Source organism: Onychostruthus taczanowskii, unplaced genomic scaffold (genome assembly GCF_017590055.1).
Source record: "Onychostruthus taczanowskii isolate IOZ18803 unplaced genomic scaffold, ASM1759005v1 scaffold24, whole genome shotgun sequence".
NCBI lineage: Eukaryota > Metazoa > Chordata > Aves > Passeriformes > Passeridae > Onychostruthus > Onychostruthus taczanowskii.
This window is the reverse complement of record NW_024499684.1, coordinates 6,640,566-6,656,731: the sequence shown is the minus strand read 5'-3', so window position 1 is coordinate 6,656,731 and position 16,166 is coordinate 6,640,566. Positions and strand designations below refer to the sequence as shown.

Genomic DNA, 16,166 nt, shown 5'->3' with positions numbered 1-16,166 from the left:
ATCATTCACTTCACCAAAAGGCCTTTGTTATATTCCTAAACTGTGTATTTGCGTACCGAGCACACTGTCTTACTGAAAAAGGGTCCCCACATATGCATTTGACCACATTCACTGCTTTTGGGAATGGAAGCTTCCCCAGCAGTCTTCTAGCCCCAACACTGTTTAAAAAGCCATGTTAGGTTCAATTGCTGCAACCAAAAGATAATGGATTTGCATATATGCTACACTGATGTAAGGTTTAGCTTGTGAAAGAGATTTCCCTTCAGGGGAAAAAGTGAACAGGGAAAAAGAGCTTTCAAAACCAAGCTAAACTTCAACTGTTGGAACATAAAAAGATATCTGCAAGATGGGGATAGAACATGGAAATCCAAAGCAATATTCCCAAGTCAAATATTTTTCTATTTACTATACTATAGTAATAATAGCACAGATTGGTTCTACAGGAACAGTTTGATTTTGTTTTCATGAACTTCTCTAAGCAGAATTTATCTCTCAGTTGGTAGAACTGTGCTTTTGAAGAGGAACTTCTGATCCAGTTTTTCCCCCTAAGCAGATTGTCATACAGAATTTTCTCAGTTGAAAGAGAAAGCAACTTCCAAGGACAGCATTAATTTTTCAATGTATCTGTAGCTACTGAAAGCAATTTTACAAAGAAATAACTGTGAAAGCCCTTCTCTAAGAATAAAGAAATTGGCAGATAAACTTTAATTCACTTTTCTTATGTGTTCATTTCATATAATACAGATCTGTGTGACCATATCCATGATTTTAATGCATAACCTTCACCACCTTTCCAAGATTTTATCTCTAAAATAGTTGAAATTACCAGCTCAAGTACAGCAGTATTTGGGACAACTCAGAAGGAGAGCCTATTTTTCACCAACTATGTATATTATTAGTCCTTTAATTATAAAACCTAATCATATTCATAGAAAATGTACAGATAAAAGTAAGAGTTTCAAAAATTATTATTAAAGACATGAAGTCAGAAAATGCAAGCAAAGAATTACTTCTGCACATATACTTTGCATCTAATCTTAGCAGGTGCTGAAATTTCACACCTCTTCATTAGTTACAGTTATGAGAACAGGTGGCTAAAAGATGTCCCTAATGTTTATATAAGCTCATATAAAACTTCTCTTTGCACTTTTAAGTCAGGTGATTAATTTTTTCCAGGTAATACTGATGGTTTGTCAAACATCCTGAAAATATATTCTCTAATATACTATTATGTGCAAGACAAAATGCTTGTGTTTGAATTAAATTAATGCTATTTATATATATATATATATATATAGGGTTATGTAATATATTTTTATAAAACTTCAGGTAAAGGATTCCCAGCAAAGAGCTCTACCAGAGTAATGCCTAAGTCAAGGCTTTACTCCTTCAGTGCTGTCATTTATGATGCCCTAAAAGTCAGGTTCTCTACAGTCACTCAGGTACTCATCTTACCTGGGATTAGAACAAGGTACCCTCTGAGTATTCACATTGTCACACAAAGGTTCCCCTCCATGGTAGATACCTGTCCTAACATAGATCTGAAAACAACACCCATATTAGTCTTTGAAATGTTACTGTAAACAAATGTTTTCATTGCAGTCAACACATACCATGATTACAACACACCATCCTTTCATTTTCAGTAACAAAACAAAAACAAAACCAAAACTAAAAACCAAACAGCTCCACCACTCCCCAAATTAATTCACGCTCTGTTGGGTGTACAGCACAGTTTATAAGCATATCCTTCTAGAAAAAGCGTTTTGGTCTTTCTCCTCACTCATTGCAAAACTAGTTCTTAAAAAATACAGTAACAAACTTGAAATGAACACTAAAAAAATCACCCCTGGAATCTACTCTCCATTCTTTTTGTGCCAAGGCGTTGTGAAAGGAATTCCAAGAAAAGAGAGCCAGGGTTGTAGATGTCTTCAGTGGAATTGAACACTACACCTGCTTTTTGCCCCCTACTACCCGACACCTCTATTTCCATAAACAAAGACAGCATGCCCTCATCAAAAGCACTCTGTTACTGTAATACGTTCTTAAACATAATTACTTAGAAGACAGATAACATTTCTTTTTCTACCCATTACAATCTCTGCTGAAGTGCTATGCAAACTGAGTCCTGCTCCTACCAGGCAGAATATTTAGCTAACTACCACAACTCACACCTTTTAAGCAGTATAGAAAAGTTTCCAGATGCTAAAACATGGGTGTGCTCTTTAGAATTAAATACTTCAATTTAAGTAAAAGAGTGGTATCATTTTCTAACGTGTTAAATAACAATTTTCCAATGCCAAAAGAAAACACTCAGGAGGGAAACCACGAGCTGCTGCAAAGCCACGAGCGATGCCATACCTTATCTATGTCTCTAATGTTCACATTTACATAGGTAGCACAGAGGATCCTTATTCTGAGAGCACTGTTGATAGTCCAGAGGGATTTGGTGGTGGCCTCTCCGTTCATGTAGGGCGTGGCGGTGGAGATGCGCCGGGAGTAGGATGGCATGGTGAAGGTGTCCAGGGGCAGCTGCGTGTACAGGCTCTCCTTGGCCATCAGCATCAGGTTGGGCATGCGCCCAAGCATGATGCAGCTCCGTATGTACTGCAAGGAAACAACCAAAGTGCTGTGTCTTTTCAAAGCCCACACTCTTGGTAATGGGAGCCTACAAAGATACTTGGGGAGACAGGAAAGTGGAAGAGCTTGTTGTGCTGCACAGTGATAGCAGGTACAGCATCCAGCAGTTGTTGGGTAGGGTCACACAGCCACACCTCATGGCTCTGAGATGTGAACATCTACAACAATGGAAGGCTGAACTGGAGAGAGAGATGGGAGCTGAAAAAAACACCAGCCAGGTTTCTTGTAGAGCTTCTCAGCTCCAGCACAGTGCAGCACAGAGCAGATGGATTTCAGCTGCTTCTGGAAGCAACTGAGCTGTTGTGGAGCAGCAGGGGCTGTACCAGCCTGCAGTGCAGCACAGGTGACTGCCAGTGCCAGTCCCAGGCAGGGAGCACAAGGGAAGCAGCAGACATGCTCATTTTTGGCTCAGGTGTGCTCATTACCTTATGCTCAGCACTGATCCTGACACACTTCACCTGTCCATTCAGGTCTGAGTGCTGAGAGCATTTAGTCTGGCAACACTACCACAAAACAGTGTGTTAGGACAGGTCCAGCCTGGAGTTAATGAGCAGGCTCTGCTGGGGCACAGCAAAGGCAGACCAGATGCTTCTGAAGAAACCACGCTAGATCAAATAGGTCTGGTGTTTGATCTTCAGATGACTCTGCAAAATTATTCATGTATGCCTGCACTTGTTCCCCAGCTCCCAGAGTACAGAGATGCTTTTCCCATTATTCAGGATACCCCACCCCTCCTTCTCTCCTCCACTGCTCTGAAGATCAGACTGTCAACCATTCTAGCCAAAGGAATGGGAGCAGTTTATTACAATACATTCCTCCAAGAGGAAGCAGCAGCAGCAGCCTGTCAGGAAATCTACAGGGTAATGTGTGCTCCAGAGAGAGCTGCTCAGATGTTCCTCTGTCCCATGTTCTTTCACACTCCCAGCACTAACAAACCCAGGCAGTGAAGGACAGACAGACAGACAGACAGACAGAAGGACGACTCAGCAATGATTTCTGCAGTGCTGAAAGTCTACATTTTTTATCTTATTAAAGTAATGAAAAAGCTGTAACAGAAAAACCGTTTTCTCTTTTACCATCCCTTTAGGACAGGATTTAAAGTAGTAACAGTTGTTTCATAATTTACAATCTGATCAAATTTCCTGTTTTATTACATCAGCACCATTCAAATATAGCTCATCTCTTGCCATTAAAAACCCAGGATATTTCTGAAAGTACCTACCTTTGATTTAGCACTAACATTAGAGGGAAACATTCAAAGAAGAAAAATTACATGAGTGATACAAATTCTAGTTCAAACTACCTTTTCTCCTCCTTCTCCCTTCTGAAGCACATGGATTAGCCAATTTGGGCACACACTGTCACTTCCTATGTTTTGGATTAATATAATGAAAAAGCCAGACCTAATACTGATCATTTTTCTCCCCACAAATCTGGATTATTTTGGTGTAGTTCAAAAGAAATCCTTTATGTTACTCACCTTATACTGGCTCAGTGGACATTTTTCTAGCAAGTATTCATCACAGCCACAGACTTTTAAAATGTATTTGCCCTGGTACTCCAAGACACAAAGTTTCAGTTGTTCAGATGACAGCAACATACTTCGAGTTTTCTTCCTAATTGCTTCAGCAATAACTTGCTCAGGCACACAGTCATGATTGATTTTTAAGGTGTATTTCTGCTTATCGTTGTTTGGTGAGACTATTACCCAAATCACCACTATAATTTGCCCTGCAATAAATGTAAAATAATGTCAGGCCTATAATTTTCAATGCAGTTTCCAAAGAAAAAGCACAAACCCTAAATAACCCCCAAACCAAACAACTCCCATGCTTCCCCAACACAAAGATTTGCTTTTAGTATTAAAGAAGATGTAAACAAGATTCATTGCCCAAACTGAGAGAGGGTTTATAATTTCTGCAGGGAACTAGATGTATTAAGTTTGTTTTTGACTCTAGTGGAAATTCAAACTTTTAGCCCTGAGGTTAAGAATATTTTTATTAACTGAAAACTACTGACTATTTGGCCTTCAAGAAAATAGCAGCACCTCTTTCATATTTGAGGACTGCAAAGTAACTCAGTGATTTAGCATCATTTATTTCAAGATATCTGAAAGCCACAGAAAACTGCAAAGAAAACAAGCTGTTCCCACACACCAAAAAAAGTCACCTCTATTTACTGAGTTATATTTCAAGATTCAGTTAGAATAGCACAATTTTAAATACCCTTTTGAATGTAGAGTCAGTCCATCAAGAAAATTATTATAAATAACTTAAGGTGTAAGGTATTGCTGAACATAAAACATATAAAACATAAAACAGTGATCTGCCTAAGTCAACAGCTATATTCTTTGATTCCAAACACTGAAAATATATTACGTTTCTGCTGTAAATATTGCCCTTACCTTTGTCTAGTTTGTTGTAGATGTGTTTGGGGAGTTCAGCTGAGGACTCCACATTTGGAGGATAGACATAGAGCGCTCTGCTGTGTGGGGCATTGGCATCTCGCAGATCCACGGCTTCTTTACACACGTTCAGAATGTTCCTTCTGAAGTCTTGTACTTCTGGATCCTTGACCATGTCGAACTCACAGACAGGCATGCCAATAGCAAAACCTACAGCACAGGAGCAGCATGAGGATATCATTGTAACTGACATGTACAGCTAAAAATTTCTTCAATCAGCCACAGAAAAAGCCACCATAAAGCAAAACACAGCCTAAAATATGTGTCAGCTTCTACATGCATACTGATTTATATAAATAAATTGTTTTATATCATTCAAGAACTACACAGTTCTAAAGTTAAGTGCACTCAGCAGACACAGAAAAGGTTAGAAAACAGGTGTACATTCCCTGAAGATCCTGGAAGCCTGAAATCACTGCTCTCACAGCCAACATTCCTTCTGGAGGAAAAGGACCAGGACTCAACTTCCTTTGAAGTCAGCACAGAGTTTCCTAAGCACCCCAGAGGAGCTGTGAAATTTGATTTTTTTCTCCAATCCTGGCAGGATTATTGGTACCTATTAGGACCATAATCAACTTTGCTTACAATGGAATGACAGCTATTAATTTTTTTTAATGACCTACACTATTCAAGAACTGCAATAAGCACTCCAAGAGACACTGAACTTAAACTCTTTGACACAGATCCATATAATAACAGTGCATTTCTTTTAGGTCCTTCAGATGTAATTCCATTTACTTTAATGGGATTACTTGGATAAATCATCATTTATGCATGAGTGTTCAAATGGAAACTTTCAATTGTTGTGTTGCATGGTTACCTAACCACTGCTCTCCCCAAGTCCTGAACATGTTGAGCTTTACAAAACAGAAGTAATTTACTTATTATGCATTCGTCACAATTAAATCATTTAACAATTAGCAGTACCTCAGAACAAGTATTTCCAGTTGACAAGTCTCTGCCACTGCAGTACACATTTGTTAGCAATGAAACAGGAGTGGGTATGTTTGTACTGCCTCAATTTAATTCTTAACCAAGACGTTGGAACAAATGCCAGATTCCCTGGGCTTCCACAATGGAGCATGGAAAATCATAAGCTACTCCAGAGATTCAAAACATCAGTCTGTCTTGCCTCCACATCTCCATTCTCAGGTGGTTTTTTTCCCTCCTCTCCCTATGCTCTTTTGTCAGAAGAGGGAAGAAGAAAGGTGAAAAACCCTAAGTTCTGAAATTCGACTTTCTAAGCAAGCTAGAGCAGAATTAAAATCTGTGTCCACAAATGTGGTTTAAGATTTGTAATTATATCTAGAATTTACAATTCTGTAAACTCCAAAATAAATTATAACTGACTTCCCAAATAACAGGACAGGCATTGCTCTGTAATAATATAAAATCCTGCTAAAAACTTATGAGCAAAAAGATACCCTCTAACCCACACGAAAATACAAATATGCTTTACAAAGCCAAGGTAAATGAAACAGATCAGAAAACAGAAGTTTAACTCATTGAATATAAATATTGGCTTTACCATCATCAACATCTTTGGACATCATGACAGATACAGGTGACAAACATGACCCATTTCAGTTTTTTATATTTTGAAGAGGATAATCAGTTGACCAATGTTTTAAAAAGAATATAATCTCACCTATTTCTCTATTAAGAATCTTTTCTTCTCTGTTACCTACTGGTTCAATAACTTTCAGGAAAGGCTGAAACAGTCGCAGGTCACAAAGTCTCCGCGTTTCGTCGAAAAACTCTTCTCTCTCTGCTTCTTGTGTAACACTTACAAAAATGTAAGAAGATTCATCTTGAAGGAGCTGATAGAGAGGGTACTTCCTTGCTTCTTTAAAGAGTTCATGTTTAATAGTCAGTAAGGTGGCCTCACGGAGGCATTCTAGAGTCACTATCATTCCATTTGGGAGGAGACACTCCACCAGGATCCTGGGGGGCATCAAGTGGATGCCCCATAGTTCACCAGATGATGGCCGTGGAGGCATTTTTAAGTCTTGGGGTAACTCTGTACTTCAAGCTCTTCAAGAAGTGATTAGTCCGTGTAAACCTGAGAGAAAATCAGAAATTTAAATGTCAAAATTTAAAATACAAACATGACTGAGAATTTCAGATAAAATGGTTCAAATGCCACTTATAATTGTAGATGAATAGTCAAGGCTCTATTTTACATTCACAAGAAAGACTTGCTAAAAACAAGCCTAAGAACTTTGTATTTGAATCTAAATATCTACTCAAACTAAACAGTTAATAGAATCATACTAGTTTGGAAAAATGCCAATATAGATATAGTCTTAAGAATAGAGGATTTTTAAAAATCTGAACTTTTAATTCATTAATAGAACATTTCAATAGCAGAGGGATGAAAATACCTAATACTCAAATTATTATAAAAATTTTTAACCAAATCTCAAGCCAAGTTCTCTACAGTTTTAATCTGGAAAGTGAAGCATTTATTATAATTTGGATGATACAAACCATCAGCTCTTTTAAGTTTAGCTAAACCAAGGCTTCCACATTTAAAAATGTTTTTTTCTCATCTCAAACCTCTAAATATTCAAAGAACACTTACATTATAGTTATAAATATTTACTAAAAGCTCTAAACTTGATTTTAAGAATCCATGTACACAGAAGACTTGGCCATAGCTGTTTCAGATCAGTATAAGCTACTTACACCAACAACAAACCCTTTTTTCCATTAATGAGACAGAAGAATTGAGCCCCACTAGCACTTTGTAGTTGGTCTTGTTTTATTTAGTGCCAATGCCCTGTTCCAGTTCCCTTTGGCAGCTGCATGAATGTCCCTGCCAGGCCAAAGGAAAGGAGGGGAACACGTGTGACTATCTGTGCTGCTCTGGCCATCTTAGAGCAGAGGAAATGAGTATGAGAAAGAGAGAAAATGAGAATGGGACACAGTATGAGAAAACCAGAGTCTGGACAGAGCGGAGATGTTTTATAGCCCAGTGGGTGAAGGGAGATGCCAAAAAGAGAGCAGAACAACCCAGGAGGCACACAGTGATACTTCACCAATAAACACTCCTAATCCCTACCTATTTTTAATTTCCTTAACCAGAGGCAATATTTGTGTATTTGCAAAAGAAATCCAGTTTGTTCAGAATGTTTTCACATACAAACTGTTGGCATCCTGTGACAAGACTGAACAACACTTCATGTTAAAAAATATTTGTTCTTCTTTATTGGAATCCTGATACTTTCACACAGTATTCTGGATTTTTCTGCAATGAAAGAAAGTTGCCTATCTGTGCATTTATTGCTCTTAATTTTGGAGAAATCCACCACAGAACCACAGAATGTTAAGGGTTGGAAGGGACCCTAAAGAGCATCTCATTCCAACTCCCCTGCCATGGGCAGGGACATTTCCACTGTCCCAGGCTGCCCCAAGCCCTGTCCAACCTGGCCTTGGACACTTCAGGGATGGGGCAGCCACAGCTGCTCTGGGCACCCTGTGCCAGGGCCTCACCTCCCTCACAGTCAAGACTAATACTTACCTAGCCTAAATTTACCCTCATTCAGTTTGTACCCACTACTCCTTCTCTTATCACTACAGTCACAAACCATCTCAGGACTGCCCCTATATCTCTGTTTTCTTCACAACAGAAAGGAAGGGAAACCCACAAGCCAACAGCTTCACATGTCTTCTGTTGGATCAGCTTCCTGAAAGCTCTCACTGTGGAAAAGCAATGGTTGCAATGATTGCCCTTTGCTCAGCAAATTTTAAAAATATGTATTTATACTAAAATATATGCCTGTATATATTAATTAAATTATGCACATATAAAAATAATGTGTGACATTTTATATATAAGAAAAAGTGATCCTCCCTGTTGCATTAGCATTTATTTTCTAAAAAGTTTTCTTCCCAGTACATACAGTACCTGCTCTTGCCATGCTTCAGGTTCTTACAAAGGAACATCAGAATGAAAATTATGTTTTCCCAAATCCACTGCTTCCTAAGGAACTCTGAGTAGCAATAGGGTTGTCTTTTTTAATCCCTCCTTTGTAGTTGCAGTTTGGGTTTTTAAAAATATCCACAAAAGTATTGAAGTGTCACTGCAGATTTAGAAAAATGCTTTTTCACTACCACCTCATGCATATTTAGAAACGCTTTGCAACTGACTTCTTTTTAAGAAAGTGCTTAAAGAAGCTGTTTTATTTCCCCCATCATTGTGATAGCCTCAGCCAGCGGATGCTGAAATGGAAAGCTCCCAGCACACACAGTGTATTTACAGAGACAAAATTGGGAAGCTTACCAATTACCAAACACTGCCAGTGAACCCAAATAACACCATTCAGAGTAACTCAGAGGGTTCCAAACCACTGATAACTATCCTCAGCTCACAGATAAAATGAAATACACAAGTCTAAATGGCATCTTTTTGATCAGGCAAAGCATGAACAAGGTTCCCTCTCCATATCACTGAATCACATGTCTATTTACATTTCTTAACTGCAAACACAGGCAGAAGCACATCACTGTTATGGCACAAAGCAGCACAAAGCCCTCAAACAAACAAGAATATGCAGTCACATGAGCTTCCCTGTCCACAGGAAAACACACACAATGATAGTACAGATGGACACAACCAAATTAAATATTCACAACACAGACTCGGCTTGTACCAGCAGCCTTTTAATTTCAGTTCCACCGTCCTGCTGAGGCTCTTCTGAACCATGAGAGCCCATTTTCACCCAGCCCAAGGCGTGTGTTCTCACTCCTCACCCTGCTGGCACTGGGGCTCCCTGAGCCGGCTGGTTACAGGTCAGATGGATGGCAGAGGACAGCTCACTTTCCCTTTCTTGTGCTGCCTTCTGTTGCTTTAGCTCCTTCTGAGATCCCCATGGAGTCAGCCTAATGCAGGTCTGCACTGGGGGCTGCCTGACTGCAGCAGGGCTGGGCAAGAACAGCTGCAAGGATGGTGCCACTGCAAGGTTTCCTCCCTCCCTACCAGCAACAAAGAAACAGAGGCAGGAATGGGAGACACACATACACCAAAAATGTAAATCCTTTTAGCCAAGCATCTCTTCAAAATAAACATCAGCCTTGGCTTCCTTAAAGAATTCAAGCCTTAAATGACAACTCAGTACCTTTTCTTTAAAAACTTGTTAATGGTGCAAATGTGACATCCCAAAATCTACAATTTTTAGAGCAACTGCACCAAGCCAGCAGCTTTTGTTTCAAGCTGGGATACAGACATGTGCTGGAATGGTGCATGCAGTCACTGTGTGCACATTCATTCCACTTGCACATGTAAGCACGCCTCCAGGGTTTGGATTTGGAAAGCAAGAATGTAAACAGAAACAGTTTTCAAGTATAGCTGGCAGCTTGTGTTTCTGTGTACACTTTAAAATCTGGAAGGCTGCCTGGAATAAATAGAATCAATTATGTTCTTCGACAGTAAAAGGACTGTAATTTTAAGGGGATTCTAGAGAGATGTTATTTAAATCAAACTTCAAATGAACACTTCATCACACCTGCAATCCCTGACCTTCCTAAAGCACCTTAAACATTTTTATCCTGCCAAAAGCTTTGGGACATCTGGACTAGCACAAAACAATCTCTAGTTCTGAGATTCCATTCAAAAAGAATAAACATACATGAGGGAAGACAGCAGGAAGATAAACATGCCTTCCATAATACTTGCTTTCAGATACACTTAGCATATGAATGCTAATTTATATAGCCTATTTTCTCACAGGTTATATAAATAATATAATCTGATATAGACGATATAGTTCCTTATTAAGAATATGATATTGCAAGTTTAGAAAATTTGGTTTCAGTAAACTATGACAGTTCTATTGCTTTACAGATGAAGACACACTCTGCATATCAGAGGGGCAATCTGGGGGAAAAATATTATTGTTTACTTTAGCAGAAATAGCCTGTCTGTCATCAGCATAAGTATCTACAGTTAGTTTTAAGGCTCTGCAAGAAGTTCTTCCCTCTCTAAAGTACCAACTAGCAAGAAATGTATCAAGCATACAAGGGAGCAAGAAGTGCACTGTGCAGTAATACTGCATTGAAGTATAAAGCATGGGATGCTCATGCAGAGAGGCACACACATCCCAGTGTCTGAGCACTGAACAATCTGCACTGCTCCACACATCAGCCAGTGTTTCAAAACCCATTCAAAAGCACAGACTGAACACTCGATACAATTTTATCAGCCCACGGTTGAAATTGAATGAGTCATTCAGCGAACTGTTACACTTTAATTGAAGTCCATTAGTTTCTCCAGTCACAAGACAAATCCCATTACGTTGTTTGTACACACAGGATGTAGTAATGCTTTATAATATTTTGTGGCATCTTTGGTATCATAGAGCTGCTCATTAGGATTTGTGTCTGGATTTGATTTCTTTTCCAGGCAGAATTTTCCTTTAGACTCCTAGCATTGCCTTCTATTCATTTAACAGTCCAACAATTTATGATCCTGATTTACTGTGCACTCATCTGTAGGTTAAATGATTTTCCTGATTCTCTATCACACTGACAGAAGTATCAATTCCAGGTATGACCCCAAATAAGCTTTTATAAAGTACGATGGAATCCTCAAAACAGAAGCTGTAAGTTTGTGCAAATAAAAGAGTTCCTGGAACAAGAACAACACTTTTCAGAATGCAAGGGACATTTCAACCCTTCTAAATGCCAAAATGTTTTATTCTCACCATCAGACAGATCAGGCACTCTAAAACATGAAGAGAACTGGACAGAGTTTTCCAATTTTGCTGCTGTCCAAACCTGCTCTGTGGTGACAGTAAGACTGCTCCAGATTCGGTATTTTCAGTACTGTCCTTTTGTTCTTCCTGTTTGCCAAGCTGGCACTCTTCCAGAATCCAGGAAGACTAGTACAAAGATGTCTGAAACTGTCCTCCATGAAAACATTATTATACACAGATTTAACTGGCAAAAATACTGCTTTGTTCAGAATAGAAACCAGCAGACTGTTGCACTGCAGGCGTGTCTAATTCATACGTATTGCCTTCATCCTTATTTCCCAGAAAACGAGCAGATACCCGGAACTCCTTATCTGATCACAAACAGCAGCCCAGGGGAAGCAAACAGGAGGATTTAACACTGTCAAAAACATCTCAGCATTTAGCTTCCTTCTGAAACAGACAAGTATTTCCAAAGACTATCAATTTTATTTGTAGTTACCTATTTCTTCCACCCTTCAAAACCAGTGCTGAGTACATTTGCCTTATTCTAGACGGAGCTGAAGACCCCTAAAATTATTGGCAACATCTGTAGAATAATAGTACTGCTGAAATATTGGATCTTTTTCTCCTGTGAATGCAAAAACTCACTAGAAATTAGTGAAAAGCAGTTTCTCATATGAGAATATGGGGTGGCTACATTTCAGAGCTGTTCTCTTTAAAGTTATCTTACATCCAGATTTTTTTTCAGAATACAATATTTTCTTAGTGACTCTCAGATACTATGAATAAAATAAATGGTGAGGTCATCCTGAAAAAAGAAGAACTCACTACAAAGTATTTCCCAAGAGGAACTATGTGTGCTATGTTGCTGCAGGATCAAACAGCTGAAACAAATCCAAGATGATCAGTTTAAAAAGATTTACTGTTGCTGGAGTATTTTTTTCCTCTCCAAGTGAACCAAAAGACCTTTGTGAATTCTGATTCTGCAATCCCCTTGCTCGCCCTCCCCCATCCATGCAGGCACAGTGTTTATAGCTTCCCTCACTGTCTGGGAGCCATGAAAACAGGATCACGAGAAAGAAGCATTTTGGAGCTGCTGGTGACCTCCAGAACTCCCACTAGGACTGTGCCTTCTCCCTAGGGATCCCATGACATACCAAAGGCAGAATATCTGTCCTAGAACATTTTCTTCCAGCTAAAGGCAGAACTTCTTCTCTTCATTAAACAAAGTAAAGCCTGGAATTAAATTTTCCTTTTTAGTCCAAAATCATTCAGCAATTCCATCCCTAGCTCCACCTCAAAGGACAGGATTTTGTTATTTATAGAGGACTAGTAGTCATAAAGCACAACAAAGAATTAGAAAAGCAACGTATCATCTATTTACACTTCACATATCTGCTTACTCATTATTTCAGCAATTGGTTTGGCTTGCTGTGTAGCAGGATGAGAATTACCTTTCCACCTGGCCCTGTGCTGCTCCTCCACATTAGGCTGTGAGCTCTGAAGGTCAGTGAGCAGCACTGAAATTCTTTCAAGCTGTTTAAATCAAAAGCTTTAAAGTTTGCCAACAAAATCAGAGCAACATGCCATTTTGCACCCATAGAAATAAGGTTTTCCTTTCATTACATATTTTTGTTTAATACTCCATTTCATATGGCTGAAGAACATTGTTTTATGTGAACATCAGGAAGAACACAAAGCCAAAGCACACCACAAAACCTTACTCTGCTCCTCGCTGCAAATATTAAAGGTTTCAATGTCAGCTTTCACATGCAGTTCTGCTTTTGGAAATTAGTGCCAGATGACGTAAACAAAAGCTTAATGAAACCAGGTTTGAAAAGTAACAAATGCTAGTTATATAACTTTAAAAAAAAAATATAAAATTCCACCTTAAATAATGATGTTTACTTTTCTTTCCATGTTTCTTCCCATCCTCCCACCTTCCTGGGATATTTGGAATGCAGACAGTAAACAGGATCTTTAAAAACAGGAAGTGCTGGCACAGAGACAAGGAAGCAGAGCAGAGTTAATCCAGGTGTTCTGCGCTCCAGCCTAGTCTGAACCCCCACCCAACATAAGCAGCTGTGCAGCAGACCTGTAACTCAGATCCAGGGCCTTTCCCAGTGTTGTTCTCCCCAGATTTGTCACCTTGGCTTTTAGAAGGAACTGCTGCAGCACGATGAACCTCCAGTCGCAGTGAGGAAGAGGAAAGATTTCCTCTCCCAACTGTCCCTACCCAGAAAGGCAGGGAAAGAGCTGCAATAAAACTCCGGAGGTACTGCAGACCTCACACAGTTACACTTACCTCTCTCACACAAGCAACAGCGTCAGGAGTGTTCAATTATAAATTTACATTCATCCTTACACAGAACAGTTGCCCTCTGAGCCCTTTCTTTACTAAGAAGCAGCTGAAAAAGACATCAGACTCAGACTGACTTACAGTATCTTGTTTACTTCCCATGTAACATTTCCTAGGATGCAGTCTGGCAGCAACTTTAAATTGAGATAAAGTGTTTCTGCTGTATTAAGTTACTCCAGACTCTGAAAGCAACCAACGTGCAAAACCAGAAAAGCTTTTGCACTGGCAGTGGATAGCACCATTCTTGCATCTTCACAGATTTTTCATAGTAAGCCTAGAACACTGAACTGGAAACAGAAGTTTCAGTTCTGTAATCCAAATATAAATTAGCTTTCCATTTATGCTATCTTTACAGACTTCTGCAACCAAATAGTACTTAACAGGAGCATGGGTTTAGTCTGCATGGACTTACTGAATTCAGTTAGCAGAAATCATTATCTTTTATTTACTGGCAAACAAGGATAGCATGCAACTTCATTTTTGTTAGAGGATTTGTAAGGAAGCACATGCCTCAGCAAAAGCCATGGAAGTAGGTTGTTTTATTTTTCTCTTTGTTTAAACTCCTCAACTGAAAAACTCAAACAATGCTTTCTCCACTGAGCTGCTCCTTAGCTCCCTTTTCAAAACCATTTGTTGAGCGAAGGAAGTTTGTAGCAGAGTTAACACAAAGGCACAGCCACTGTAATGAAAAAACTCAATTCTGCAGCTAAATACACTTGTCCTATAAACAGCTGAAACTCACACAGTTCTTGGCAGGTTATCCTGTAAAAGACACATGGAATAAGACAGCAGCAAACAAATCCAGTTGTGTGCAAACCCTGCCCTGTGGAAGCTGTTGTCTACTACCACCCAAGCTACAATCACAACAGGAAAATACCACAGCTTTGCAAGGGTCAGTCACAAACGAAGTCCCACTCCCTATCACTTGTTTGTGATACAGTCAACGGTGATTAACTAAATATTCATTTGGCAGTAGATGATAACCCTGCTGAGAGGTAAACAGCAACAGTTTTCCATAAAATATTTTCAACGGACCGAGATTGTCCTGCCTACCCCCCACACCAAGAGGGGATAATATTCATCTGCAAAGAATTTGGCAACACTAATTGCTCCCATCAGGCTTCATCTCCCTAAAGGTCACAGATCACGTAGGTGTATTACACCTAAGCACATAGGAAAACTGGGCCTTCTATGTGAAACAACACTGCAAGACTAAATTCCTGATTTTGTAAACCTACCTGACTGCTTCACGTAAGTTTCAAAGAAAAAGTTTCTCTGAAACTTCAAGGAGTGTTTATTCTCATTGTAGCTGTTGATCCTGGCTGAACAGCACTTTTCTCTGCACTTACAGGTTGGATACCACAATCATGATGCTCAAGACATCAAAACATTGCATTTTTGTTCAACAAGTGCAAACAAACATGATCCACTGTGACTGTGTGTCAGTAGGCACTGCATGCTCCAGCCTGAAGCACAAAACCCGCTCTGGTAAACTGGGACGTGGTTCTTCAGCATCCTTAACCAAATAGCTATCACTCCTGTACATCACTGTTAAAGCATCTGTTATGACTTGATGTTAAAGTTCCCTGCAAAAGTTAGGCTGCAAATGAGACCAAAACACCTGTTCAACGATATCAACATTATTCTGCCACATGAAGTGTATAAGGGAAAGAGAAGAGAGAGAGCAGGCAGGAGGGAGAGTCACCACCATGGATCCTGTGGTGTCCCCTTGGTCCTCAGTGCCCTGGGCTCTTCACAGTGGTGGCAGAATCCCACTGAGATGTTTGAGTGGTTTTTGGCACCTCATTAGCATGAGGGGTGAAAGTAGGCATAGTTTTCGGGATCCTCATTAGCATGAGGCAGAGTGGGAGTGGTTTTGGGTTCCTCCTTAGCATGAGAGCTGTAAGTGGGTTGTGGTCTCATCACTGCAGATGGTCAGGTCTTATTTTGGTGGCCATTTAAGGTCAGCTCTGTGGGTCAAACAAGGCACACAGCCCCCAAAACCAAG

The 16,166-nt window shown here is 39.6% G+C and overlaps 1 protein-coding gene across 7 annotated transcripts in view; it reads right to left on the bottom strand.

Annotated features, from left to right (window-relative positions):
* PIK3CA (phosphatidylinositol-4,5-bisphosphate 3-kinase catalytic subunit alpha) overlaps nucleotides 1-15,888 on the bottom strand; it is a 34,252-nt gene extending 18,364 nt beyond the window's left edge. The window contains exons 1-6 of one of the 7 annotated variants that reach the window (XM_041405787.1): nucleotides 15,867-15,888; nucleotides 6,753-7,166; nucleotides 5,045-5,254; nucleotides 4,121-4,371; nucleotides 2,362-2,607; nucleotides 1,456-1,541 (exon numbers count right to left, since the gene is read on the bottom strand). In XM_041405787.1, coding sequence (XP_041261721.1) covers nucleotides 1,456-1,541; nucleotides 2,362-2,607; nucleotides 4,121-4,371; nucleotides 5,045-5,254; nucleotides 6,753-7,104 — 1,145 coding nt within the window. In that variant the 5' untranslated portion in view covers nucleotides 7,105-7,166; nucleotides 15,867-15,888. Of the gene's footprint in view, nucleotides 1-1,455; nucleotides 1,542-2,361; nucleotides 2,608-4,120; nucleotides 4,372-5,044; nucleotides 5,255-6,031; nucleotides 6,256-6,752; nucleotides 7,167-11,808; nucleotides 12,888-12,956; nucleotides 12,979-13,523; nucleotides 13,655-13,688; nucleotides 14,083-14,104; nucleotides 14,237-15,866 lie in introns of those variants that run through there. The other 6 variants (XM_041405784.1, XM_041405782.1, XM_041405785.1 and 3 more) reach the window with 6 other exon arrangements.
* Nucleotides 15,889-16,166: the final 278 nt, after the last annotated feature.